The sequence below is a fragment of the Coprinopsis cinerea genome, assembly GCF_000182895.1.
Source record: "Coprinopsis cinerea okayama7#130 chromosome 1 map unlocalized cont3.1, whole genome shotgun sequence".
NCBI lineage: Eukaryota > Fungi > Basidiomycota > Agaricomycetes > Agaricales > Psathyrellaceae > Coprinopsis > Coprinopsis cinerea.
In genome coordinates, this window is record NW_003307544.1 from 2,828,932 (window position 1) to 2,854,376 (window position 25,445).

General features: G+C 51.5%; 10 protein-coding genes across 10 annotated transcripts; 4 read left to right on the forward strand and 6 right to left on the reverse strand.

Annotated features, from left to right (window-relative positions):
- Positions 1–102: 102 nt before the first annotated feature.
- On the forward strand, positions 103–1,563 carry CC1G_06560 (eukaryotic translation initiation factor 3 62 kDa subunit; the record flags this gene model as incomplete). The annotated part of the gene is made up of 7 exons (XM_001829171.2): positions 103–203; positions 342–534; positions 583–674; positions 728–936; positions 997–1,137; positions 1,191–1,513; positions 1,555–1,563. 7 exons carry the CDS (start codon positions 103–105, stop codon positions 1,561–1,563), a joined length of 1,068 nt encoding a protein of 355 aa, XP_001829223.2.
- Positions 1,564–1,701: 138 nt separating this feature from the next.
- On the reverse strand, positions 1,702–5,930 carry CC1G_06561 (structural protein MDM1; the record flags this gene model as incomplete). Its single annotated transcript, XM_001829172.2, has 7 exons — positions 1,702–2,078; positions 2,139–2,810; positions 2,881–4,456; positions 4,506–4,642; positions 4,691–4,926; positions 4,975–4,997; positions 5,046–5,930. 7 exons carry the CDS (start codon positions 5,928–5,930, stop codon positions 1,702–1,704), a joined length of 3,906 nt encoding a protein of 1,301 aa, XP_001829224.2.
- A 324-nt stretch (positions 5,931–6,254) lies between these two features.
- On the forward strand, positions 6,255–7,790 carry CC1G_06562 (oxaloacetate carrier; the record flags this gene model as incomplete). Its single annotated transcript, XM_001829173.2, has 11 exons — positions 6,255–6,341; positions 6,396–6,560; positions 6,614–6,625; positions 6,679–6,703; positions 6,759–6,869; positions 6,921–6,964; positions 7,016–7,162; positions 7,219–7,332; positions 7,390–7,416; positions 7,479–7,648; positions 7,703–7,790. 11 exons carry the CDS (start codon positions 6,255–6,257, stop codon positions 7,788–7,790), a joined length of 990 nt encoding a protein of 329 aa, XP_001829225.2.
- A 272-nt stretch (positions 7,791–8,062) lies between these two features.
- CC1G_06563 (exo-beta-1,3-glucanase) lies at positions 8,063–9,693 on the reverse strand (the record flags this gene model as incomplete). The annotated part of the gene is made up of 7 exons (XM_001829174.1): positions 8,063–8,479; positions 8,543–8,768; positions 8,825–8,938; positions 9,000–9,054; positions 9,113–9,258; positions 9,318–9,481; positions 9,547–9,693. 7 exons carry the CDS (start codon positions 9,691–9,693, stop codon positions 8,063–8,065), a joined length of 1,269 nt encoding a protein of 422 aa, XP_001829226.1.
- A 436-nt stretch (positions 9,694–10,129) lies between these two features.
- Positions 10,130–11,886, reverse strand: CC1G_06564 (exo-beta-1,3-glucanase; the record flags this gene model as incomplete). Its single annotated transcript, XM_001829175.1, has 10 exons — positions 10,130–10,549; positions 10,605–10,755; positions 10,813–10,841; positions 10,897–10,942; positions 10,994–11,107; positions 11,160–11,192; positions 11,244–11,265; positions 11,323–11,468; positions 11,528–11,691; positions 11,746–11,886. The coding sequence occupies 10 exons, from the start codon at positions 11,884–11,886 to the stop codon at positions 10,130–10,132; spliced, it is 1,266 nt and encodes a 421-aa protein (XP_001829227.1).
- An 825-nt stretch (positions 11,887–12,711) lies between these two features.
- On the forward strand, positions 12,712–14,253 carry CC1G_06565 (UDP-N-acetylglucosamine diphosphorylase; the record flags this gene model as incomplete). The annotated part of the gene is made up of 2 exons (XM_001829176.1): positions 12,712–13,306; positions 13,367–14,253. The coding sequence occupies 2 exons, from the start codon at positions 12,712–12,714 to the stop codon at positions 14,251–14,253; spliced, it is 1,482 nt and encodes a 493-aa protein (XP_001829228.1).
- A 108-nt stretch (positions 14,254–14,361) lies between these two features.
- On the reverse strand, positions 14,362–16,516 carry CC1G_06566 (hypothetical protein; the record flags this gene model as incomplete). The annotated part of the gene is made up of 12 exons (XM_001829177.2): positions 14,362–14,537; positions 14,595–14,678; positions 14,728–14,899; positions 14,952–14,987; positions 15,043–15,104; positions 15,155–15,568; positions 15,620–15,667; positions 15,719–15,736; positions 15,794–15,864; positions 15,918–15,990; positions 16,040–16,107; positions 16,156–16,516. The coding sequence occupies 12 exons, from the start codon at positions 16,514–16,516 to the stop codon at positions 14,421–14,423; spliced, it is 1,524 nt and encodes a 507-aa protein (XP_001829229.1). The 3' UTR covers positions 14,362–14,420.
- Positions 16,517–17,031: 515 nt separating this feature from the next.
- Positions 17,032–20,301, forward strand: CC1G_06567 (hypothetical protein; the record flags this gene model as incomplete). The annotated part of the gene is made up of 10 exons (XM_001829178.2): positions 17,032–17,044; positions 17,094–18,426; positions 18,478–18,771; positions 18,819–19,074; positions 19,129–19,326; positions 19,380–19,484; positions 19,545–19,668; positions 19,729–19,901; positions 19,955–20,128; positions 20,191–20,301. 10 exons carry the CDS (start codon positions 17,032–17,034, stop codon positions 20,299–20,301), a joined length of 2,781 nt encoding a protein of 926 aa, XP_001829230.2.
- A 1,190-nt stretch (positions 20,302–21,491) lies between these two features.
- On the reverse strand, positions 21,492–22,948 carry CC1G_06568 (hypothetical protein; the record flags this gene model as incomplete). The annotated part of the gene is made up of 6 exons (XM_001829179.2): positions 21,492–22,291; positions 22,348–22,413; positions 22,477–22,527; positions 22,618–22,722; positions 22,778–22,846; positions 22,921–22,948. The coding sequence occupies 6 exons, from the start codon at positions 22,946–22,948 to the stop codon at positions 21,492–21,494; spliced, it is 1,119 nt and encodes a 372-aa protein (XP_001829231.2).
- A 780-nt stretch (positions 22,949–23,728) lies between these two features.
- On the reverse strand, positions 23,729–25,384 carry CC1G_06569 (mitochondrial processing peptidase; the record flags this gene model as incomplete). Its single annotated transcript, XM_001829180.1, has 3 exons — positions 23,729–23,926; positions 23,976–25,097; positions 25,148–25,384. 3 exons carry the CDS (start codon positions 25,382–25,384, stop codon positions 23,729–23,731), a joined length of 1,557 nt encoding a protein of 518 aa, XP_001829232.1.
- Between the last annotated feature and the right edge of the window lie 61 nt (positions 25,385–25,445).

A 25,445-nucleotide genomic window follows, 5' to 3' on the forward strand; every position in this document is an offset into this window, starting at 1 on the left:
TGTGGCGGGTCGGGGGATATATGATGAGCAAGGATCAGAGCAGAGATCGGGGTCAGGGACTGTGGGACAAATTTGGAGATTTCCTTCTTTCTCGAACTCAGAATGACCGAAACTTCACCACGACCTACGATCCAGCACGGCAACACAATCCTCGTCAGACTACCCAACAACGACCTCAGGAGCGTTAAGGTAGAAAAGAATACGTATGTCCCCCCTCGTAAACCCTGTAAAGGTACTGACCGCACTCTAGTACAGTAACGATCAACAAATTTGGCGCCTTTCATGCCAATGAACTAATAGGCCATCCATATGGATTGAACTATGAGATAATCTCGAAAAAGCTTAAGATTCTACCACCAAAAACTTGGCAGGAAGTTGGTATGTGAAGTTGGCAGGAGATCCAGCCCAAGCGCTGAAGCACTTCCACCAGAGGATACCGATGCAACCAACGAACTCATCAACGACGGAGAGTTCGTCCAACCGCTTACTGTGGAGGAGATAAAAGCGTTAAAACAGTCGGGAGCCCATTCCTCTGTGTGTATTAATCCCTATCCACTGTTTCTCCTCTAATGCCCCGCACAGGACATCATTCAAAAGCAAATCGAAAACCACGCAAACTTCAACCTCAAAACAGAATACAGCAAAGAGAAATATCTCAAGAGGAAAGAAGCAAAGTAAAACCCACGACTTTAGGTATTGTCAACCCGAGTTAATCTCCCTCGATCAGATACTCGAAATGCTTCACCACCGTCGAGCCAACACTGTTCAACGTCTGCGAGTACTGGTTTGAAAAGGACCAGTTCAGGATACGAGATATCCGTATGGATACCTTGTCCCAAATCCTCAACCTGGCTAATGTTAGGCCTGGGGGACGGTACCTTGTGGTCGACGATGCGTCTGGGCTGATTGCTGCTGGTGTCTTGACCAGGCTGGGAGGTGCGTGCCTGTGCTCTGTGCTCCCCTCCACCCAAGTTGACCTCGGACTTTTGGAAACAGGGGAAGGTCGTCTACTGGCTATCTGCGACACTGAATCCCCTCCAGCTTTCCCTGTCTTCACCCAGATGAACTTTGACCAAAATGTGACGAAACCTCTCGCTTCTCTCAATTGGGCGACCTCCCAAAAAGACTATACACCAAGTAGGCCTTCGCTCCACTGGTATCCCGACGTCTTCTTTACATACTTTCCACAGTCGTACCCCCGTCAGAGCTACCGTCCGAAGAGATTCGATCTGAGCGACAGAAGTCGAGACTAAAGAAGCGCAAGGCCATTAATGATCTGTTAAACAACACACGAGAGGACCTTTTCGCAGGCGAATTCAACAGTCTAATCATCGCTTCAGAGTATGACCCGATGGTCATTATCGAACGCCTATATCCATACCTCGCTGGATCAGCGTCCATCGTAGTCCACAGTCCCTATGTCCAGGTTGTAGCTGACCTGCAAGCCAAGCTACGGAATCAACCACAGTACCTATTCCCTAGCGTAACAGAGGGTTGGCTACGACGCTACCAGGTGCGCCTTTCGAGTCCCCACCCCTGCAACTTCTTGCTTAGGTTATCTGAAACAGGTGCTTCCTGGCCGGACGCACCCCACAATGGCAATGTCGGGCTCAGGTGGATTCATCCTTCATGTCATAAAAATGTCAGTCATTCATTCATTTGGTCGTTAATTGGTCATAAGTTCATTAAAATGTTGTACAGTTATGAGTCCGATCCAAGTGTCGTGGTCGTGTCGGGAAATGGTTTGGAAGAAAAGGTCGAAGCGGATGAGGTGCAACCTGTGGTCGAGGAAGCCATGCTCGTCGATGTAAGTGACCACAGTGGTGTCCATGTCACGTAGGTCGAGAGGTTGACTAGTCTGTTAGGCCCAGTGATTACCCCGATGCGCATTCGGGGAACATGGCTTCGAAGACCTGGCGGCAGAGTCAGTGCAGACTCAAAAATGAGTGGACGTTGACCTACCTCGTCAACAATAGTATAGGCAATATGTTGATTGAGACGTCGATTCTGCAGCACGGCGAACATTCGTCGTGCTCCTCGGCGCGCATTAGACCTTCCGATCATATTAGCGGCCAGATCTATGTTAGAATTTATAGTCAACGGCTGCGCAGTAAATCTTCGAAGTATGTTGTACTTACCGGGTACAAGGGCAGATAATTTCCTGTTGGCTTCATCCCTGGTCCTGATCTTTTCCTCTGTCGTTCGGGGAACGCTAGGCCCTCTGAGTTTACCACCGGGCCACATGCTGTCGCGGAAGATATCGAGGTATCTCATGATTCGAGCATCATTGAGAGCATCCTTAACCGTCTCGCGAACCTTCCTCTCGATCGTTCCTCCAAGTAACTGTTGCAAAATGATGACAATGGCCTGTTTGCGAAGCCAATTGTTTTGCTTATTGAGTTCGAAGACCGCCAATACAAGATCACAAATGGGAGCCGAGAAGAGAGAGGTACTGCTTTCCCCTTCGAGTGGCTTGAGGTCGCCAGAGAGTTGGAGTAGCGTGGTTTCTGGGGCGGATTTGCCTGCTGCATTGAGCGCTTGCGCAACTAGTTCTTCATCATTCACGCCTGAACCAACGATGCCAGCAAACTCGGCGGCTTGCCTTGTCAAACGTTGGATCATGACGTCGAGCATGGATGGGCCAAAGAACATGTCGTCGATGCTTTCAGCCACTGAGCGATATACGTTGCGAACGAGGTCGGTTCCCGAAAAGGTGCTGGCAGTCTTGGAGGTGGTGAGGGTGTCGGGTCCTGAGGCGGTAAAGGGAGAATCTCGAGACAGGAAAGCACGCAATTCTGCACTCTCGCAGACTACGGGAATCGCAATGACGCTCTGATCACTACAGTTCAGCACTCGGTCCAGTGGATTGGAAAAGACAACCTGCCTGAAGATACTTCTCGAGCGCTTGTTTCCGATTATCCAGGAAACTGTTGGATAGGTTAGGGACAAGACGCTTGCCAGGGAAATCAAGGCCTTTGACGAGCACATATCGCTCCCGTAGCTTGTTGTGCATATTGAGGAACTCGTTATATCTCCTTGCGACAACCCACCCCGACGAGAAGCTCCCATCCATGGCCAACTGCTGGATTTCAATGAGATACCGAACAACAGACTTGCCATCTTCCTCCGCCACAGTTGAACTCGCAATAGACACCCGTGTGCGCTCCGAGATCAGCTTGTTTGCGGACTCTTGTTGCTCGTATTGTTGCTTCTGGAACTCCAATTCTCGGAGATCCCTGTTCATCGCATTCTTCGACTTCTTCAATAGCATGAGCTCTTGGTTATCGCCCGTCAATTCGGCCTTCTTGATCAAGGTGTCCAACATCTCCTCCTGCGCTTTGAGGTTGGTAATCTTGTCCGCCAAACGAGCAATTTCATACGACAATTGCAAGTCTCCTGGTGCTGCCAGCTGGAAGCGTCGGGATTCGGTGGTTCCTTCCCCTTCCTCCCCTTCGCCGTACTCTGCCTCATCTTCTTCATGGTCCACTGGGACGTCATCAAACATCCTTTCCCTGGTGCGATTCTTCCGAAGGCTGGGAGCTGGAGACGGGTTACCGAACAGAGGCGGTGAATCATTTCGAGGCGTTTCCTTGCGCTCCTGCTCGAGGGCCATAATGTCTGTGAGAGCCGCATGGATCGCCTCCATGCGTTTTTGTTCCTCTCGCTGAGCAGCATCCTCTGGGTCGTTGAAAAGTGGTGTCCGCGAGTCATCAGGAGAGTTGTCAAGGATGGGGGACATGAGGACCTCGATATTGGACTGGGTTGGCAGTGAACGAGAAGAGCCGGTACTAACCTGCCGCTGTACAGGATGTGATATGGTGAGATCATTCTTTGACGCTCGGGGTTGAAGTGGAACTTTGGGAGGCATTCCGGTCACAGAAGCCAGTGAGACGCGACCGTCCGAATCGCCTGAAGCTCCAGAGCTTTCGAAATGGTCTGGTTCCTTATCCTGGCTAGAAAAACCGGCATCGGCTACAGCCCGGAACCAGAGCTCTGACCTTTCGAATTCTTCGAAGTCCTGTTCAACCATGTCCTTTTCCACCTGCCGCTGGGCAAGGAGAACACTTCGGCGAACCTTGCGTTGAGTTACAGGAGAAGGATCGGATTCAAGAATGAAGTTGCGGATGTTGTCAATGTGCTTGCGGGATATCGAAGAGAGCGCCTCGGAGACCGAAGGGCCGGCGAAGTAGAGGTCGTGGATCATTGAAATGTCTTCCTTGACATTTACAAACGTCTCCGGGTCCTGGATGATCTCTTCCTCGTCTCCGGAAGAATCGGATTCCACGGATTCAAGCGGATTCTTGAAACTCTCGACTGTGAGCCAGAATTGGACGGGCAAAGACCGGTTTCGCCGATCCATGAATTCCATGAAATAGGATAAAGAATCGGGATTCCGGAGAATGTCACGGAGGGAAACTCTGGGCTTCGTCGAATCTGGGATCGTGGTCAATTGTCGCTAGGATCAAGTGTCAGCAAAGATAACCCGACGAGTGCCAGACACATACAGAGTGGTCTTTTCCACCGCCACCAAGGACTACGATTCGCTCCTCCACCTTGCGTTTCGCGGTGTACAGGCGGTCCAGAAAAGCAACAACATCCTCTGTTTTCTCTCCATTGATCCAGTCGTCTTTCTCGTGATTCGCTGAGGCAAGGTCAATGCATGGACATGCTATTGAGACAGAAAGCGCACCTAAGGACATCCGTGTTCGACGGATTTCGCCGACAATATCATTCTTCAATCTTCGAGCGTCAAGCAAGGACGAGCACCGGCTGATACTGCGCAGGAAGGACTCAAACTGCCGAGCATCGGTGCGAATGGTTATTCGTTCCGGCATCGAAGTATTGACTGGAGCAGTGGGTTGGACTCGGCTCAACGCTCGCGGAGATTGCGCCTCCAAAACATTTCGAATCTTCGAAATTAATCGCCTGGGGTGTTGTTAGGAAAGGGTCATCGAAGAGAAAGTGACTGCGTACTGTTGGTGGATGGCGGCTCCTGCCTGGTGGTTTCGTCAGCAGAATACGAGTCAAAGTATGGTCTGGCTTACAATTTGGTCTATCGACCGATTCCAGAAGTCGGGATCCGTGATCATATCCATAACTGGAAATAATACGGAACAGGAGACTATCTCTCGAATAACCATTGTGACGGCCCTGCTTTTGCTTGCGCTCTCGGGCAAGAGGTGAGGCAGCGCCTTCTCCACAAGACGTCGCAGATGCATCTCTTCTGTTTGTTTAGTGAAGGTACTGGATAGGTTCTCGATAGCTGGATGTAGCTTGCCGGAGCCTTTGTTCGCGTAGCGCCCGGCGAGAAGTAAGTCGAGTTCTTCTGATTGTGTGAACCGTCGTTCGAGTCCTGCTCCACGTAATGCAACTTCGGATTGACGAAAATGCTCGATGTGAGTTGTGATCTTTGGGATGATGCGGCGTACAATCAGCGCGGGGAGGTCAACGGCCGCTGCTCTGTCCAACAATGCCTCCAGTGCAGAGTGAATAGTCGAATTCACAGCATTCGGGAAAGACTGGGAGTCCGAGATACTGCTGTACCAGGACTGGACAAAGTCGCGAATAATCTTGGAAATGATATCTTCAAGAGCTGCGGATATTTCTGGAGAGTCTCTTAGGAGTGGTGGATATACTTGCTGGGACCTTTGCGACCACTGTGACCTGGTGAGTACCGCTTGCCATGCCGCAGGGGTGGAAAAGGAAAACGGTCTGGCTGCTTGCTGCAGTCGATTCTGTGTCTTCTTCCGTTGGGTATCGAGGATGTAGCCGACGTAGATGTTACAGGCAATGAAGGAGAGAACTAGAAGCAGTAGCAGAATTGGGGAAAAGATAATAAGAGCAATATGCGATGCCAGGACGCGAAATGTGATTGGAAGTACGATGGCAGCGACGGCGACGACCACAATCGTTCGCGTGCTGCTGAGCATTGGGAATGTCGAGGCGGTTGGTGTCGACTACGGCCTGTTCTGGTGAGCACTGCAGCCGGATATCAGTCGGAAAGGCAAAACATGTGGTCGGAGTCGCCAAAGACGTCCTCGACGTCGTGGACGGTGTGGGCAAGGTCGAGACGGCTGCAACGATGACCAGATTGGCCGCTTCGGCGCTCCAGCCAAATGGAGCAATCAACGATCGGAGTCACGTGTACCCCGCAGAGTTGAGGTCGCCGAAATTCCGAAGGATACAAACCTCATTGCCTGCCAGGACTGGGGTTCCGCTAAACTTTCATTGCTTCCATCTTTCTCTCCTTGCAAATGTCCGGAACTTCAAAATCCAGTCAGCCCCGTACTCTATCGACCGCAGAAGGCTTTATTTGTGGCGGTATCGCGGCATGTATCGCGGTATGTGCTTGGAAATACCACTAGTCGCGTTCTTCTCTGATACACTATTGACAGGTCACCGTATCAAATCCAGCAGAGGTCGCAAAGACGAGGTTGCAATTGCAAGGAGAGTTGGCAAAAGGTGGAGGCGTCCGGGTCTACAACAACTCGCTGGACGTGTTAAAAAAGACCTGGAGGAATGAAGGCATTCGAGGTTTGCAGAGAGGCCTTGGTCCTGCAGTAGGTGTGGTTTCTGTCACTTCGTTTCCATCGCTGACAGATTGTCTCTGTAGTATGTTTATCAAGTGAGTTACAGGGACTCGCAATGTGAAATTGGCACTCACGACACCCTGTTTAGATCCTCCTGAACGGGTCTCGACTTGGTGCGGATCTAGCCGTGCCCAGGGCCTATAGCCCGCTGCTAATGAGTTACCCTAGGCTTCTATGAACCGTTTCGACTGGCTGCAAACAGTCTTCTGGGATGGGCTCCTTCAGACCAAGTGGTCATGACATCCGTATTCGCCGGTGCCTCGAGTGGAGCAGTTGGAGGTGCGCTACATCGCCGGTAGACCTCGAAATGCGTTTTCATCATCGCTGCAGCTACGCTCGGAAACCCGCTGTTCTTGGTGAAAGCACGGATGCAGGTACTACTTTAATTGGCTAATTATCTTCGGTACTCACTCTGCATCCCATAGGCTTATTCGCCTTCACTTCCGGTCGGAACCCAACACAAATACAGGAGCTCTCTTCACGCTCTGTCTACGATTTTCAAAGCCGAGGGTCCCCGTGGTCTCGTGAGAGGCGTCGATGCTGCAATTCTGAGAACATCCATGGGTTCTTCTGTAAGGCGACTGTTGTTTCATCAGCTCGTTTGTCTAATGACTCCGTTACTCGTTAGGTACAACTACCCAGCTACAACTTCACTAAGCGAACGCTGGTAAAGAACAACATTCTCCCAGAAAACAGCACATGGACATTCCTTGTCAGCAGCGCGGTTTCCGGTGCATGTGTTGTAAGCATTTTGTTCCACATTCCCGAACGACAATCGGTTCATGATCTTCTCTCTCAGCTTGTGGTCATGCAACCCGCGGACACGGTAAGTTTTGTCGGACTGCTTTGTCATGGTGGATGTGCAATGGGTTAATCTTCCCCCTCCAGGCTTTGACGCGGGTTTACAATCAACCAACCGTGATTGGTCCAGACGGCAGGGTGCGGGGTGCCTTGTACAAAAACCCGTTGGACTGTCTTTGGAAGACATTCAAAACAGAGGGTGTGCGAGGCTGGTATAAAGGCTCAACAGCCCACTTCATGAGAATTGCGCCCCACACGTATGAGTTCATTGTTGTCTTGACGTGCGCAGAAGCTGACTTTGGCCCATGCAGAATTATCACACTAACCGCTAACGACATTATCCTCAATCTCTACAAAAAAGCCAAGTTTGGACACCTAGACCAGGATGCTGATTCGTAAAGGCACAACTCGCACGATTTACTAATTTGATATAGATTATTGTATATGGTAGAACATTATTACTGATGATACCCAACTGACTGGCCTTGCCTTCATCATCCTCCAAGTTCATAGGACACAGTCATTCCCTCCCGCCACACGCTATGATACGTCGCGACGCAGACAAGGAAATTAGAACAGAGAATCAATTCACGGACGTCCCTTTACCAGGACTTTACGTACATTAGAGTATGGTTTAGATATATAGCGTGTAGGGGGTATCTATTCAGATCCTAATCGCAGATATTAGGGTATTGTCGGTCAGTAGGATTCTTAGGAATCCATCCATTCTCTAGACCGGCCTGGTAAGACCAGTCGTCTGCCTGCTCGGCCTTCCACGTCCATTGGATCCAACCCTGACCCTTCTCGTACGTGATAGTCTGTGCCTCCCAGAACTTCCTCAAGAACGTCTTGTAACTTGCGCTGAAGGAGGAAGCATCTCCGGTAAGCCCTTCGCAGCTGCCGACGCGGGTCGATCCAGGGTAGGTACCCTCATAGCGGTTGCCAATGCCTCTTCCATTCAGATATTTGGTGCAATCGGTCCTTGCTGGAGACCATTCGCCGACGACAGTCCACATCCCGGAATCCGTCATGGCGCTGGCACGGTCGCAGATACCGCGGATGTGCTGATCTTCCGACCAAGCAACTTGCTGCTCGAACCGTCAATACTAACGGACTTTTGAAAAGGTCTTCATGGAGCAGGGCTAACTCACATCGTTGTTGAAGACCTGGTAGATATGGGTATCAAGGATGACACCTTCGTACTGAGGATAGGGCATGAAGTCCTTCCAGTTTGCAGTGGGCTCAAAAGCGTCGTGGATGATGACGACGGTGTTGCTCGTCGCGTCGTTGCCGTAAGGGTAACGAATGTTACCGTAGCTGTCGAGCCAGTATTGGCGGGTAACACTCAGAACGTCTGCTCCGAAGAAACCAGCAGGCCTGCCACCAACGTTCATCACTACGCTCAAGATGTCACGAGCTACCGTGGTACGTACTCGTTGAGAGGTGCGATAGCTGGGACAACTCCAGTTCTATCTTTGTACAAGTCTGCAATTCGTTGGATGACAGCATTGGTCCTGTCGACGTTGCTCTGCTTTGTATGCCAGGTACTGTAAAAGCGATTGTCAGATATGCATGCGACGCGATGGCAGGGATCTGAGGTAGACGTACGGGTAGTCCATCTTCTGGCCAGAGTTGTCGAAGCCATTCTGACTGCCAGGCGCGCCTACGCAGGACATAATGTTGGGAACTGGTGGTCAAAGGGTGGAGGCTATGTGACGCACCATGCAGGTCAATGATGACCTTCAAGTTATATTTCTGGGCCCAAGTAATCGCTCGGTCGAGGTATTCAAGTTGACCTTGGATGTACGGCTCATCCGGCGCGACCTCGAACGCCCAGTAGCCGATGGGGAGGCGGACGTGATTCAGCCTGAGAAAGACCGTCAGTAAGATTTTACCATGATAACTCAACGCGCAAGATGGGCTCACCCAGCGGCAGCGATATCTTCGAAATCTTTCTCAGTGATCCAAGTTTCCCAGTGCTGCTTGAGCGCGGTGTACGCCTTGTCCTTATCCTGGTAAAGACCGAAAGTCCATTCGTCGATAATACGTGGGTCACCGGTATTGTCGAAAAGCGAAGGCGTGATCCAGGGCTGGAAAAGGACCCAGTGTCAACGAAAGCCTTGAAACTCAGGAGAGGCATTCTCGAGTTGCGCACCTCAGTGACAAGCCAGCCACCCAGGTTGACGCCCCGGATCTTCTGAGATTCATACGGGAACCCCCAGGTGTAGGCGAACGACGCCATGGGGGCCAGGGAAACGAGAGAAAGAACGGCGGCTAAAAGAGTGACTAATGTTCGACGCATGACGGCAGTCGATAGCTGGTAAAGAGCGTGAAGTGAGGCGAGGGGGGAAAGCAGAGGCCATCCGATCGTTGTTCAGTTTGGTTTAAATACCGAGACAGGGGGCTCTGGTGGCTGACCATGAAATCCTTGGTTCCCCAGATCTGAAAGATTTCATGGTCCACTAGCTCGACAGGCGACAGACCGAATGGTTTGGGAATTGAGCGAGTTTCAGAAGATATTGCGGAGGCGAGCAAGTACTTTAGAGAGCGTCGAGTGATGCCACTTGGTTCATATCTGATGCCAAGAATTTTAACCGCACGTAGCGGCGCTTTCCCACTATCCCCGAGTTTGTGAAAAGCCATGGAATAGTTTCTACTTGCTTATTGAAACCCTGGGTAGTGCGCTTACGATCTACGGTAAGTATATAGGAAAGAGAATTATATCAGAAAATCAGCCTTCAGCCGCAGATGTTGGGGTACATCCTGTCAGTCGGGTTCCTTGGGATCCATCCGTTCCTCAACCCAGCCTGATACGACCACTCGTGAGCCTCCTCCGCCTTCCAGGTCCACTGAATCCAGCCATCACCGCCCCTCTCGAATGCGATGGTCTGAGCCTCCCAGAATTGTCGCAAGAAGTTCTTGTAGCTTTGGCTATATCCGGATGCAGGGCCAGTGAAACTGCGGCAGCTGCCGATGTGGCTTGAGCCAGGGTATGTTCCTTCGAAGCGACTGCCAACGCCACGACCGTTGAGGTACCTGGCACAGTCAGTCCGAGCAGGAGACCATTCGCCAACGGCAATCCAGAGATGAGAAGCGGCCAGTTCTCTTCCCCTGCTGCAGGCCATTTGAATGTGCTGTTCAGGACTCATCCTGTTGAGCTGCAAATACGCGTTAAACCTCGGACGGACATCCTAAGAAGCCATGACACTTTACCTCATCATTGAAGATCTGGTAGTGGTGAGTGTCGATCATAACCCCCTCGAATCCAGGATAAGCCATGAATCCACTCCAATAGCTCAGAGGCTGGAACGCATCGGAGATCATGACGACAGTGTCGCTCTGCCTTGCGCTGCCATAGGGATAGCTAAATCATGGCGGTGTCAATAAACGGGAGAATCGTCGACAAGGACTGACAACTGACCGAATGTTACCGTAGCTGTCGTACCAGAACTGTGATGTACAGGTGAGCCCAGTGTGTCGTGTTAATCCGAGGATTCAGCTTTACCTGACGGGTAACTCGCAGCACGTCATCTCCACGATATCCAGCAGGTCTATTCAAAGGTTAGTTGAGAATATAAAGAATAACAGCATGTATCACCCACTCGTTCAAAGGCGCAATCATGGGGACGACAGCAGTCGAATCCTTGAACATATCTGCGATTCTCTTGATTACGGCATTCGTGCGATCGACATTAGATTGCTTGGTGTGCCAGGTTCTAGAGATACTTCATCAAGGCATGCCCCATCTGAACTTTGCAGTTAACTCACGGGTAGTCCATCTTTTGGCCTGAATTATCGAAGCTTGAGCGACCGTCAGCGAGGGCCTATGCTCAAAAAAGGAAAGAAGGTTACCCATTCTGGCTGCCAGGAGCACCTAAGAAGTTGATGTCAGCCCCGATGTTCGGTCGGTTCAACACGTCATGTAGCTCACCATGGAGATCGATGATGACCTTGAGACCGTACTTCTCCGCCCAGCCAATGGCTCTTTGGAGGTAAGGAAGCTGTCCTGAAATGTATGGCTCTCCTGGGCCAACTTCGAAGGCCCAGTATCCAATGGGGAGACGAACATGATTGAGGCTATGTTCAGACCTCGGCGATGAGTCGACGTGGGAGATATCATGAAGAGAAGAACTAACCCTGCGCCAGCAATCTCAGCAAAGTCGGCTTCGGTGATGAACGTGTCCCAATGGTTGCGAAGAATGGCTTGTGCACGGCCTCGGTCCAGGTATTGACCAAACGTCCACTCGTCGATGACCCTTGGGTCACCGGTGTTATCGAACAGGGACGGGGTGATCCAGGGCTAACAGGTAGGCTCGTCAGCGTTGTGATTCCACTGTGGAATGCGGCGACTAACCTCAGTCACGAGCCAGCCACCAAGGTTAACTCCCCTGAGCTTCTGCTCTCCATAGGGAAACCCCCATCTCTGGGCGCTGACACTGGCCACACCGAAGGAGGTGAGACAGGCTAGGAGGAGTTTCGATAGCGAAGGCCGCATGGTTGAGATGTGGGGGTGGGGAGGCAACGCAAGTTGTATGTAAGCCTTTTAACGAGGACTGGCTTCTCGATCGGCAGCTTCCTTTACACACAAGCTTTATGAGGGCCAAGACAGCCCATGTGAATGAGGTAAAGCGGAATCGGTGCCTTCAATTGGTGTAGGCGCTAGGCGGGGCAGTTATCGTTGAATGTGGTATGCACTGGATCTTGAGCCACGAGGTTCCCAGCACACGTGAAGATGCAGGAAGATTTTCCGAACGGTGAGATCTCCAATTTTGGCGGAGAATTGGTGCGGCAACTCCTGGCGACTCCTGGCAGCTCCAGCAGCAAATCCCATGAATGCGAATGCAACGCGAATAGCTTGGCCGGCATAATAACCTTCCATGCGAAAGAAGCCTTCCTGTGGGAGAAAGCTAGTGTAAAAAAGCAACAAGCCGTTTACCTCCAGTTTATCAAGGCCAAGAGGCGCCAAATGAATAGCCAAGATCATACATCCTTTCGAGTTCGCTGATTACCTTTTGTCAGTCAATATTGGCCTGCCGCCACTAGCAAGTCCAAGCCAGCCCGGCAAGGGAAGAACCCCTTGTGGTGACAGGAGCACCTTGCTTAGACACGGACTTGTCGTCGGCAGCGTCGAACGGCCAAACGCGAGGCAGCGGACAGAAACTTTTCGAGGGTCGTCGTCGTCCCAGCAAGAGAGACTCAACCGTCATGACGGGGGGCGAACGTTGGCGGGACCCTAACCCTACTGATCTCTTGATCATATCATCCCATAAATTACTTGCAGGCGACAGCGAGCACCGTCGTTATCGCTCATCCCGCAACCATGTCCATCGATAAACTCCAGCAACGTTACGAGGAGGCCGGACAGGCCCACCTTTTCAAATTCTGGTCGAAGTTGACCGAACAGGAACGCAGCCAACTCCAAGCCCAGCTCCAGGCACTCGACATCGAACGCGTCAATCGAGTCTTCAAGAAAGCCGTCGCCGCCGAAGCTGAAATCACTGATCCCAGCGTGCAAGCACAATCCATTGGCCCTCTGCCAAAGGAGGCTTCCGAATCTGTCACCAATGCAGAGAAGGCGAGAGAGTGGCGCAAGATCGGTTTGGACGCCATCTCCCGCAATGAGGTCGGCGTGCTCCTCATGGCCGGAGGGCAGGGAACGCGATTGGGAAGCAGCGCCCCTAAAGGGTGCTACGATATCGGCTTGCCATCGCACAAGTCACTATTCCAGTACCAGGCCGAGCGTCTTGCACGCCTCCAGGAGGTTGCCGCACAAGAAAGGGGCAAGCCGACTGGCAGTGTGGTCATCCCGTGGTACATTATGACCAGTGGCCCAACACGCCCAGACACTGAAGAATTCTTCAAGAAGAACAACTACTTTGGATTGGATCCCAAGAATGTCATCTTCTTTGAGCAAGGTGCGTCTTTTTACCTGTCCGTCAATCGATGATGGCCTCGAACTCATTGGACTCTCGTAGGGACCCTTCCTTGCCTGACGATGGAAGGCAAAGTGATCCTTGAGACCCCATCTCGTGTGGCCGTAGCCCCTGATGGTAACGGTGGTCTATACGCCGCTACCCGCTCACCACTCTCATCTCAGGACCCTAATCGCACCGTCCTCTCCGACCTGTCCGATCGCAAGATCCTCTACGTTCACGCTTACTGTGTCGACAACTGTCTCGTTCGAGTAGCAGACCCTGTCTTCCTCGGTTACAGCATCGCCAAACAAGCCGAATGCGCCGCCAAAGTTGTACCCAAGACCTCACCAGCCGAATCCGTGGGCGTCGTTGCCTTGCGCGGAGGCAAGTTCAGCGTTGTGGAATACTCGGAAATCTCAAAGGAACAGGCCGAGAGGCGAGACCCTGAAACCGGTGAGCTTGCTTTCCGTGCCGGCAACATTGCCAACCACTTCTACACCACTGCCTTCTTGAAGCGAGTGCAAGAGTTCGAGGACGAGCTCGCCTTCCACATCGCGCGCAAGAAGATTCCCCACACCAATTTGGAGACCGGCGAGTTCATCAAACCAAGCAAGCCTAACGGCATGAAGCTGGAACTCTTCGTCTTCGACGTCTTCCCGTTCACTGAACGGTTCTCTGTTTTGGAGGTTGACAGACACGAGGAATTCAGCCCTCTCAAGAACGCTCCTGGTACTGGCTCGGACGATCCAGAGACCAGTCGACGTGACCTCTTGGCTCAACACAAGCGCTTCTTGGAGAGCGCCGGTGCGAAGGTGGCAGATGGTGTCGAGATCGAAATCTCCCCTCTTGTCAGCTATGCGGGTGAAGGTCTCGAATCCGTCAAGGGCAAGACCTTTACTAAATCCGGAGCTGTCGAGAGCGTCGAGCAGCTGGACGCATTGGTTTAATGGAGTGCATAAAGGCACGGACACTGGATAATAGAATAAACGGACATCGCTTCACATACCTGTAATACCCCCTAGGACATATTCATCACGCACGCCCATTGATTCGTTTAAAGATGTTTTCATTGTACGACGACTTGAAACATGTAGGAAGACGTTTACTTGGATCTTCACCCGCCGGAAGTGTCATCTGCGCTCTTCTTCGGTTTCGTACCTTTGCGTTCGAGCTCTTCCTTGAGTGATGTGAATAATCGTTGCATCCTTTCGGTGCTAGGCTTGGAAACGAACTGACCAAACGTTTTCCGTCTCATTCGTTTCAGCAAAGATGAGGCGGACGCTCTTACCTCCTTACAGCAGGCTAAGAGCCGCTCCACGAGCACCGCTTGTCCTCCCTTGGATTCATCCAGCTCTCGCCTGAGCATTTGGACCTGAAGATGCAGTTTATATGGTGGTCTACCGAAAAGGAGATGTGCTTACCTCCTCGTTCAACTGATCCGCTCTCTGCTTCTCGCTCTCACACAGCTGCTTTTGTTCCGCTGCTCGTGCCCGCGATAGCAGAACCTCCAGCTCTTTGGACCGGATGACGCATTCGAAATGTCGTTCCCGTAGCTCGTATTGGTGAAGGATTTCTTTCAGACGATCTCGAACCCTGGCGGCAGCATGGGTACCGTGTCATCACGGAAACAAAGTGGTAAACGTACACCCCGTCAAAGATATCTTCTAGCGTCTTTGCGGCTCTGAAACGGAGGTTTCATATACATGAGGAAGGAGAAGGTGATAAAGATGACGCACTCGTCGGGATCCTCAGTCCAGTTCTTCTTCAAGGTCTCCAATCGAGGTTCGACGTGCTCGTCCTTAATGAATTGTATAGCCAGGAAATGACCACATAAGCAAGACCACATACCCATTCGTCCGAGCCACCCTGAGTAAGATCCATCATTTCAACCGCAAGGATTTCGTCTCCCTCCTCCATCCCAAGTTCTTCCGGCGTTTGATCAGGTTCGATTCTTCGCCCACGATGGGAGAACAGAAACATCATCTCGGTCTTGGGTGGGTTATTAGGATCTAGCTTTCCAGACGGCAGTATTCCTTCAATGGGAAGGTTAGGGTCGATTTTACGGCCGCCGTTAATTTCCATTCTCAGCGTCCAAGCTGTGACTAGCCTCGAGAGCTTGGTTTTGCGAGAGATCTTGAAAAAGAGTTCGGCGCGGTAACGACAGACGACTTTGACGACGATGTCTGGAGATTCGCGGTACTTCTGGTCTAGCATACGGGCTCTGTCGGCTCGTTTGGCGAGGTCGTTTTTCATTTGCATGAGCTGTCCGGGGTTGTAGGGGTGATTGTTGTGGATTCGACAAGTCTAACATACCTCTTCCTGTGCATCCTCCACGCACTGAGCCAGTCGTTTTCCGTCTTCCTACAACGCGGTCTTAGTTTTCTGAGGCATTGAGTAGAATGACAATCGTACTCTCAAGCGTTTATTATCCTAGAAACGAATCCCTTTAGCAAGTGGTATAAGAGTGTGGTTCGCAATGTAACATACCTTTTGTAACTCTCGAGCGAGGTTCTCCATCTTGGTCTTGGTCTGGTTGGCCTTAGTTAATTGGCTCTTTGCTTTTCAAAAGTTTTAGCAGTGTAACCCGGAAGGAGTAACGACCATTGCACACCAGCATCCTTGTCCTTGACGAGTTTTTGCTTCTCCTTAGCATGCTCCCGCTCTAGGCGTTTAAGTTCGGCAAACTATAACTCTATCAGACCATGTAACAAAATAGAGAGCATATAGACGCACCAACTCGACATATTTCGCATGAATAGCATTTTCCTCCATGCCTCTGACAGACCGTTGTGCCTCCTCAGCTGGGTGCCAGTTAGCCTCATGGTCATCGCGGACGACGGACTACGTACCAATTCTGCGCTCTTCCTCCTCTTCCAGCTCCTCTTCCTCCTCCAACGCGGCTATCCTGTTCTTCAGGCTCTCATACATCGCGGCCGGGTCAATGGGAGCGTCATTGCGCTTCTTTCCCTTGGCCGATCCCGCCGTGTTCTGGCCATTGGTAGTGTGCTGGTGGTTGTGGTGATGATGGTGATGTGCAGGACCATTCTGACGCCCGTTGTTCATTTGCTGAGGAGGATTCGCGCTGGCATTGGTTGGAGGAACGGGGGGAGCTGTGGCAGGTGCTGGTGGTGCCGGGCCTGGTGGAGGTGGTTTTGCCTGCTTCTGCTGAGTATTTGAGGGTTGTTGCTGTGTCTGGGGAGCACCATTCATTACGAAAAAGCTCCTGTGGTTGCCGGTGTCTGAGAACGGGGAAGACGCCTAGATATCGTAGTTATATTGGAGAAAAGCTTGGTCACAGGTGGTGGTGAAGTCAGAAGTTGCCGAAAAGGAAAACTGAGTCCGCTAACTCTCGATTGGGATTATTAACCCCTGTGCCTTTGCACTCTCCGCCTACAGCACGCTGCCGAGTCTCTCCTTATATTTCTGAAAAGTATATCAGAACCAGAAGATGGGTTCACAGGCGCTAATTAGCAGCGGGCTCTATTGCGAATTGTAATTTATTGCACAGACACGTTGCGAAATGCTACCAATTTTACACAAGCGTGGCCCAGCAGCTCCACGACAGCACTGACATCGTCAAGACCGCATTCCTGGGACTGGAGAGATGTGTATTCGGCGAGATCTCCCAGAGAATGTCAATGAGGAAAGGTGCAGTTCTTCTCGGTCACGTGTTCCACGCGCGCGTATTGTTGACCGCGAGTGAGTACCACTTGCGCTCTCCAATCATGCTGCGCTACGGTCAGTCCGCATCCCTGCCTCTTCATCTTGCCACTGACAACCCCGTTAGATCGCTCGCCGTCGTCGTCGCCGACTCGAAAACGCCAGCGATTGTCATCGCCCACATACGATGACCAAGTTGGGGATCTTTCCGTGGAACACCTTGAAGCTTTCGATTTAATAGAGGCCAGATTGTCCCAGGCCAGCTCGTCTCAACCAACTGCAGATGACACCCTGGTCAACAAGTCAGGTCCTTCTTACGATCTCGGAAGTCCATTCTTCACCAAAGCATCGGCCGTGAAGGTTGACGAGGACAACGATAATCCATTCAACGACAACGACGATGATTCCGCTGAACTGGCCGAAAAGGAGAAGCTCTATGACAGCTTTTTCGACTCGACGATGGTGGAGGAACTCCCCTTATTTCAATCAGCAAAAACGATGCAGATGGAGATGTCGTCCTTTCATAAAGCTTCTCATAGTAGCGTCCTGGAACCTGCGACTACAGAAAACCTACCGTTGTTCCAAACTGCCAAATCCTTGGATAAGACTGCATTACCTGGTTTTCAGAAGGCTTCTAACAAGGAAAACGAAGGGACGTTGATGCCTTCAAAAGAGGCGTTGCTCAAGGCTCAACTAAAGATGAAGCGCTGGGAAGAAGATTGGATCGACCTCGATACACCGGTGGAGGAAACGACCGAACCTCCGCCGCCTCCGTCGTTTGCCACAGCAGCTGCTCTTACTTCCAAACCCAAACTCGCTGATCCACTCCCTCCAACACCTGCGCCCGTTCCTTCACAGGTCGCATACACTCCCACTCCAACGACTCAGTCACGACCGCTCGGGTTTTCTTCTCAGTCAAAACCATTCCGCGTACCAACTTTTAAAAATGTGGGAAAGGCACCATCGTCGACTCCAGGACCTTCTCAGTCACCGTTCAGACCACCTACGTTCACCAACCTATCCACACCACTTAGATCTCATAATCGCCTATCGTTTACTACGCCTGGCCCATCAACCTCAACGCCCCTCGTGTCTTCCAAACTCGCATCCCCCGCCCCATCCCCCAGGTCGATAGGTCTCTCAAGAACGTCTAAATCGACATTCAAGACACCTTTCAAAAAAGACGTTCAATTAAATCCTGTTCAGCAGTTGTTGAAACAGAACATGCTGAACAATTCTCAGATGGCCCCCACTACGCCGTTATCGAGTCGGCGATATCCCCCATCGACATTCAAGGTTCCCGCCAGTCCATTAGCTACATCCAAGCAACCAGTGACTCCCATGCGCCAGCCTCCCAGGCCACTACCTGTGAAGGACCCTTGTCCCTCTAAGCAAACCTTGGATGCTTGTGGCCTCCAGCCTCAAGAATACAGCCTCGAGGAGTTGGAATCGATGGGACTGTACGTTATGCCACTGTCGCTTCATCTATGCATTGCTAATCTTGCTTCCAGTAACACCACTGAGCTCAGTCAAATAACGCCTGTGACTGCTCTCCATTACGGCTTCTATTCCCCCGACGGAGTGCCTTCCCCTACCTCTGGCCTTCCCCGTTTAAACGCAGATGCTGCATACAAGGAGCTTCTCACCAAAGGATGCTCTCTTGCTTCCAAACCTTGGGTCGACAATCATTGGTCGATGATCCTCTGGAAGTTGGCAGGTATGGCAGCCTTTGATCCTGTGACTGAGCAAGATCCTGCGCGTAAACGGTGGTGTTGGGCGGAAGTTATGCGTCAATTGACCTATCGGTATGTCTGCACTTTCTTCGTATATATATCCGTCTCATCCCCTTTAGGTACGAAAAAGAACTAAATGGGGGTCAGAGGCCGGCGTTGAGACGGATTGTGGCAACGGATTCGCCCGCTGGGAACCCAATCGTTCTATGCGTGTCTGGTATCAACTGGATAGAGGGGGAGAAGGGAAGCTTCCCTGAACTTGAAGTTACCGATGGGTGGTATAGACTTCGAGCGCAAATAGACCCGCCCATGGTCAGAGCCATACAAAAGGGCACACTACGAGTTGGAAGAAAGATCGCTGTTGTTGGAGCTAGGGTATATCTCATTCTCCTTACTCCCTTGGGTGGGCTGACGATCTCGCATTATTAGCTACTCTCCGAGAAGAAAGATCCTATGGAGATTCTAGAGGCTTATGACTCGGTAAAGCTTGCTCTCTCCGGCAATTCAACGCATCTGGCACCTTGGCATGCGAAGCTAGGCTTCCAGCGCGACCGATACATCTCAACGCTACGCGCCTTATCCCCCGACGGTGGATTCATCTCTTGTGTTGACGTTGAGATACTGAAAGTATGTGTGTGCTTCGGTGACCACTCCCCCTGTCGCTCATTTATATCCACCAGGTCCATCCCGTTGCCTACCTCGAATTCGTGGAGAAGGATGGTCAAACAATCCGAGAAGGACCTCGTTCCGAGGCCGACGAGAACAAGATCGCGGATCAATGGATGGTAGGATCCCCTTCCGAACTGCATTGCCCATATGGAATTGAGGCTGATCGCATCCTACAGAAACGTCGGGAGAAGGAAGCGTCTAAACTCAGGTATGAATATGAGAGGAGGAACGAACGGTATATGGACTATGTCCAGAGGCTGGAAGATAAAGCACACTCGTATCGCCCAAAGGAAGACGATGGTGCGTTTCGTCCTTGTCCGTCTTACCACAAGATAACTGAACCGTGTCGGGATTCACCAGGTCCTCCGGATTCCGTCGACTCGTGCTATGACGACCTCGAAGATCATCGGACAGCTTTGCAAACCATCAGCCGGCTTACCCCTGCAGAGGCGCATTGGCTGTCCAAGACCATCCGACATAACCTCGAGAGTGAACATGACCGCATGAACTCCGAAGTGGAGAAGGAGTTGGCTGTACGTTTTAGTTTGCAATGGCTTTAGACGATTGCTGAACTTTTCTTCTGCAGGCTCTGTGCCCACCACGGAACGTCCGAAACTTCAGGGTTCTGGTAGTGAAAGACGCTCGCGAGGGGAGGAAACAGTCACACCGGGTAGCGCAGCTTACCGTTTGGGATGTTACTTCTCTGGCATTGTCGGAAGGTGGTAAACCCGGATCTTTCGAAGTCGGCCAACGATACATGGTAGGTTCTATGGCAATGCAATGCTTTAACCTGAGCTAACTTTCACCTCTCCGTTGCTGAAGGTCTCGAACTTGTACCCTGCACAACCGAGTGCTTGGATGAAGAACGAGCCTGGTGCAGAGATTTACATGACTGCTAGAAAGGGGAGCCAGTGGCTTAGGATGCGACATTGATTGACGTGGGCCACATTCTGTTTTCGACTCGTGGACGCAACGTGTGTGCACTCGGAAGAATCCAACGGAAGTAAATGCAGCAACAACTTTTCACTCTAATTGTACGCTATAGCTATGTACTATTAACACTATTCGATCCTGATGATAGAGGCAGAGTGAGGGAGTTACAGGTACCAGGCATGGATCTGGTCATGCACGAGGAAGAGAGGTTAAAAATGGCTTAGAAGTAACATGTTTGGTGTGATGATGTTAGCCATCCCCGATAGTGGGTGAGTTGTGATGCGAATCCAGTATGCTGCGAGGCGGGGTGTTGACACTGTTGAGGACGAAAATGGACCTGGGTTATCGATGTGATACGTGGAGAGTGTGCAGTGTATGGTTGTGATCATAGGGGTGGGTAGGAGTTGATGGCTCGGAACTGGAAACCTAGAAACGAAACACGGGTCTGTCATTACCGTTTAACACGGTAAATGAAGACACGAGGAGAACGAAGAATGGAAGGGGTGGGGAGAAGGAAAAGGAAGCGGGCCCCTTGACCACTCGCGTAACATGGGGAAAGCGAGGTGACAAGGTAGAGGTAATGAACGGTCATAGCAAAGAAAGGTAATGATTTCGTGATAAAGAAATGGGGTTGTAATACTAGTAGTCGTAATTCGTGGCTTGGTATAAAAAGTGGGGGTTATATGTATGTAGTGATAACGAAAGCAAAGGACGATGATAATAAAATGCAGGGGTCATAGCGAGTCGTAAAGGAATAGGGCATATAGTATCGTACAACAAACAGGGGAATAAACGATGCAGATGGACACGATGCAATGCGGATAGACATAAACGAAATAGAACAAAACATGAAAGAGAAGAAGATGGATGTACAGAGTCCAGAGAGAATGCCGTGCGTCAAATAAGGAAGGAAAGGTGATATCGTGAAATGGGGTGAACAGAAGTCTGATTGTAGCGGGAAAGTGTGTGTATGCGTGCTGCGATGGAAGAAAAAAGAGACGAATGCCTAAAGGTGAAGATGCAGAATAACCCAAAATAAGGTGTGTTGACCAGTGCAACTGTCGAAATTTGATCCAGCAAGAATGTCGTGAAAAGGTCGTAAAGTGCGATAAAACGCAATGCAAACATGCGAAGGGGAAAGGGATGGAATAGAGTGGAAGATGGCCAGAGAACGGAACGATTTGGACAATTCACCGATTCGACCTGGGCTTCGTCATCCGTTCAAAGTGCAAGGTCCAGCAACAAGTTGGTGAGATGCCCGGGATCTTGGGGCCAGTGTACGGAGTTAGCCCCTTGAAGATCCTCTCGCCTCTCAGCAAGTCGACTCTACAAATTCCCTTCATCTTGGTCACCGGAGGTAGTTGGGGGCCATCCTCGCATCGCTGGTCAAACGCCCTCTGGCAGCGATCGATGTATTCCGGCCCCCATGCTACAATCTCCGATTGCGACAGAGGAATCGCGTAGGTGTCATAGATCGCCCGGAAGACATCGATGCACCTTATACCGTGAGGGTTCCGCACGTAGATTGGCCACTGAGCGAGCGTTTGGTTGATGATGATCATATCAGTCATAAAGGCGTGAGGGGATACCAATTGCGTCTCCTCATCCCTCGACATGGGCGACAACCTCGTCTCTCCATACCGCATCACCTTGACTTCATATCCCACTAGCCGAGGATCGAAGGCGGCGTCGAAGAAGAGAGCAGGGTATGGCTTGTGGTTGCGCATCTCAAAGTCGACGAGGGGCCAGCTTAGCGCGATGGATTCGTCTTTCATAGGCACTTCCTTGAAGCAAGCCTTGACGTAGTTGGCCTTGTTGATGGGCGGGGTAGTCGAGAAGCTGTGGTTCCGGGCGCGACGAAGGTGTTCGGGCTGAAGTTGGTGATAGCGTGGGTCGGATGGATAGGGAGGCATGGGCTGCTGTTGCATAGGATACGTATGGCTTCGTCGTGCAGATGGCTTCTGATGGTGAGAACGGTACTGTTCCGTGTCTGCGATGGACATGGTGAGTGCCATCAGGCAAACTCTCAATCACATCTCTACCCACCAGAGTAATAAGCGGCAGCTGCCGACTCGTGTCGCTTGAGGTAAGATCCATCCTTGTACGAAGAGGCTGACCATCGCACCAACAATCAGCTAAAGCGGAATGAGACAATCAAGGAGCGAGAAGACTCACCAAAGTCCTGCGACGAGGGCGTTGGCAGACGCGATTTGGGTGGAGAAGCGCCTTTCAAACAGGATTTCAGCGGACCTGCGATAGACAGAAGAGACGCTCTTCTAGCTCGACGCCAAACAAGCTCCCATAGAGGCCACTTACGGGGTTCGGGCTTCGCTTGTGCCTGCGACGCCCGTTCCAACTCCTCCAATCGCTGCCGGGCCTCCCTCTTCTCCTGTTCAATCTCCAGACTCGCCTTAGATGGGACTGATTCCAGACGATGATCAGAGCGATATCGAAGCGATTCAGCGGATACACGCACCGAGAGTTACTGTCGTCTTTGCCATGATGGAACTCGAGCGTGTTATGGTGCGGGGTGGCTTGTAAATGACTGGCGCGCGTGCGCGTCCGGCGTCTCAATACTCGGGCATCCTTATCAAAAGCTATAGCGTTAACGGAACGTACCTTCGTCATCATCGGGTTTCCTGGACATGGATTGGCTCCGCTGTCTGGAATGAACAGCGTCGGAGGAGGGTCGTGCGTTGCTGCGCGACCGGTCTGAGGATCGGAAACGGTTGAAAAAGGACGTAGATGACTTTGTCGGTTTCTGAGGGTATTCGTAGTCGAAAGGCACATGCGTACGGAGTTGAGGACTCAGTGGCAGCTCGACACTAGAGAGTTTGGGAGTCGAGGGCCTGTCTGAGGACTTCCACTTGAACATTTTTGGGGAATGGTAGTGGTGTGTGAGGGAAGAGAAGAAAAGGCGCTGAGAGCTATGGCAGATGGGTTTAAGACTGCCGGAGGAAGTCAGGGCCTCAATGAAGCCACGAGGATTTGGAGGCAGTCGACTACCTGGCTTTGATCACAATGTCTTGTTAGTCCGGTCCTAATGAATATTGGTTTTCGGTTACCTGATGATTGATCGCCTGTCTACAAGTCTGTTGAAGACTCTTTGGCGTCCGCGATATCCTGTGAGCCCCAGGTCCTTGTTGGGGCGAACGGGCAGGAGGCAAGCCAGTTCGTTCTACACGAGGCAGATCCAAGACCAATCAGTCTCTTTCCTCCCCATCACATGGCCTTCGAAATTCTGGCTCCGACATCTGGGGTCCTTATTGCCACTATAGATCGCTCGTGTTCAATCCTCGAGTAATGACGGAATTAGAACGCATTATTAGCTATATGTACTAGCAAAGATGGGATACGGATATCAAAGACAGCTCGCGGACGGTACAACCGGTCCCGTCATCAAAGACCACACGAAACTCTAGATAATCTATGCAGACAAGCCGTAATGTCTGAAGACCTCCGCTGGGTTGGAGACGTCGTCGTGTCCCATGCAAACGACAGTGGGCTTATTACCCGAGTTGATACCAAAGAGTCGCGTCGCGACGCGCTTAACGGCGTCTTGGTCGACCTGGTCGATTTTGGCTGTCATTTCAGTGACAGGGACCTTTCGTCCGTGTACAAGGATCTGCGGACGGGTTACTATTGGTGTCAGAGGAGAAATAGCAACAACATACCTGGCGACCCAAGTCCTCCACCTCCACGACTCTACTCTCCAACGCCATCATCAGACTCGACTTGAGCTGATTCTTCGCCCGTTGAAGTTCCTGCTTGGGTACAGCGGTGTACACAAGCAGACTCAACTGGTTGATCAGGTGAGGAAGAATCTGACTTGAGGTGTTTCCTCCCTGTTGACCATTCGCAGCTGGAACGAACGAAGCGAACAACCCAAACAACGACGAATCGATGTAGATGTGGTGGAACGAAGCGCAATGGTCAACTTGAGGGTAGTGGTTCAGGATGTGAGAGTAGAGCCGCGAGTACATTCCCTTCCCTGGACCACCAGCGGAGAAGCTTCCACCGCCACCGAGCAGGACTTGCAGCGTCGCAAGTGTGTAAATGTCGTCATCGTGAATGCCGACACCCTCGTATGCGATGTAGACGTGGTTGAATTCTGCGTTGGGGTCGTGGATGAACCTGTGTCCTCCGGTGTATGTCGATGTCGGGCTCTTCGGTGATAACGAAGGTATACTCGGGAGAGCGGGGTTGGGGAAGAGGTAAGAAGCAGCACGGGTAAGAGTTTTGCCTATGGACGACCCGCTTGGTGAGAGTAGATGCGGTGGGACGCTTTGTGAAGGCTGGGAACTTGTTCGTGGTGCTGAGGGCTGTGTTGGTGCTTTGAGACCCGAGAAATACTTGTCGGCGAGTTCGACGAGTTCTTCGTGACGCATACCAGCACCTGCGATGACCATTCTGTCTGGCGTGTACCATTTCCGCATCGTATCGCGCAAAAGGACCTCATTCATCGCTGAAATGTGCTCCTCTGGGCATAAAAGAGGGTTGCCCAATCCTCCTTTACCATAAGCGACGTTGTGGAGGATTTCTGGGAGGATCAACTCTGGCTTGGCTGTGAATTCGCGGATTTCGTAGGCCGTTGCGTCTTGCTGAGCGAGGATCTCTTCGGGTGCGAAAGCAGGGTTTTGAATAGTGTCTGCTATCAGCTCGAGAGCCAGCGGCGTTCCTTTGTGGAAGTGGGAGGACTGGTACATCATAGTTTCTCTCGACGACGAGGCCATTATCTGACTGCCAAGCGAAGAGATTGCAGCTGCCATGTCCTCGTCGGACCTGTTCTTGGTACTCTGTATTTGCTGTGAGTGGTCTGTGCGGTACATACAGCAGAAACACGCACTTTGAATGCCATTCTGTCCAAGAAATAACTGGCCCCGGTGGTGTCTGGCGTCTCATAGCGAGCGCCTGCGTCGATGTAGAGGCCGACCGAGGAGAAATGGCCAGGCGTCGTGTCCGTCGCGACACGCAGTTTGTTGGGAAGCGTCGTTATCTGGACATTGGACGACGGTTGGTGCGTCGAATAACGGCGTCTGGACGCTGCTCGTGCAGGACGGAGCAGACAGCTGGCCTTGCGCATCGTTGCTTTGGGTCAACCCGAAGTGCCGTCAGCGAAAACATCAGTCACCGGCCGAGTCATA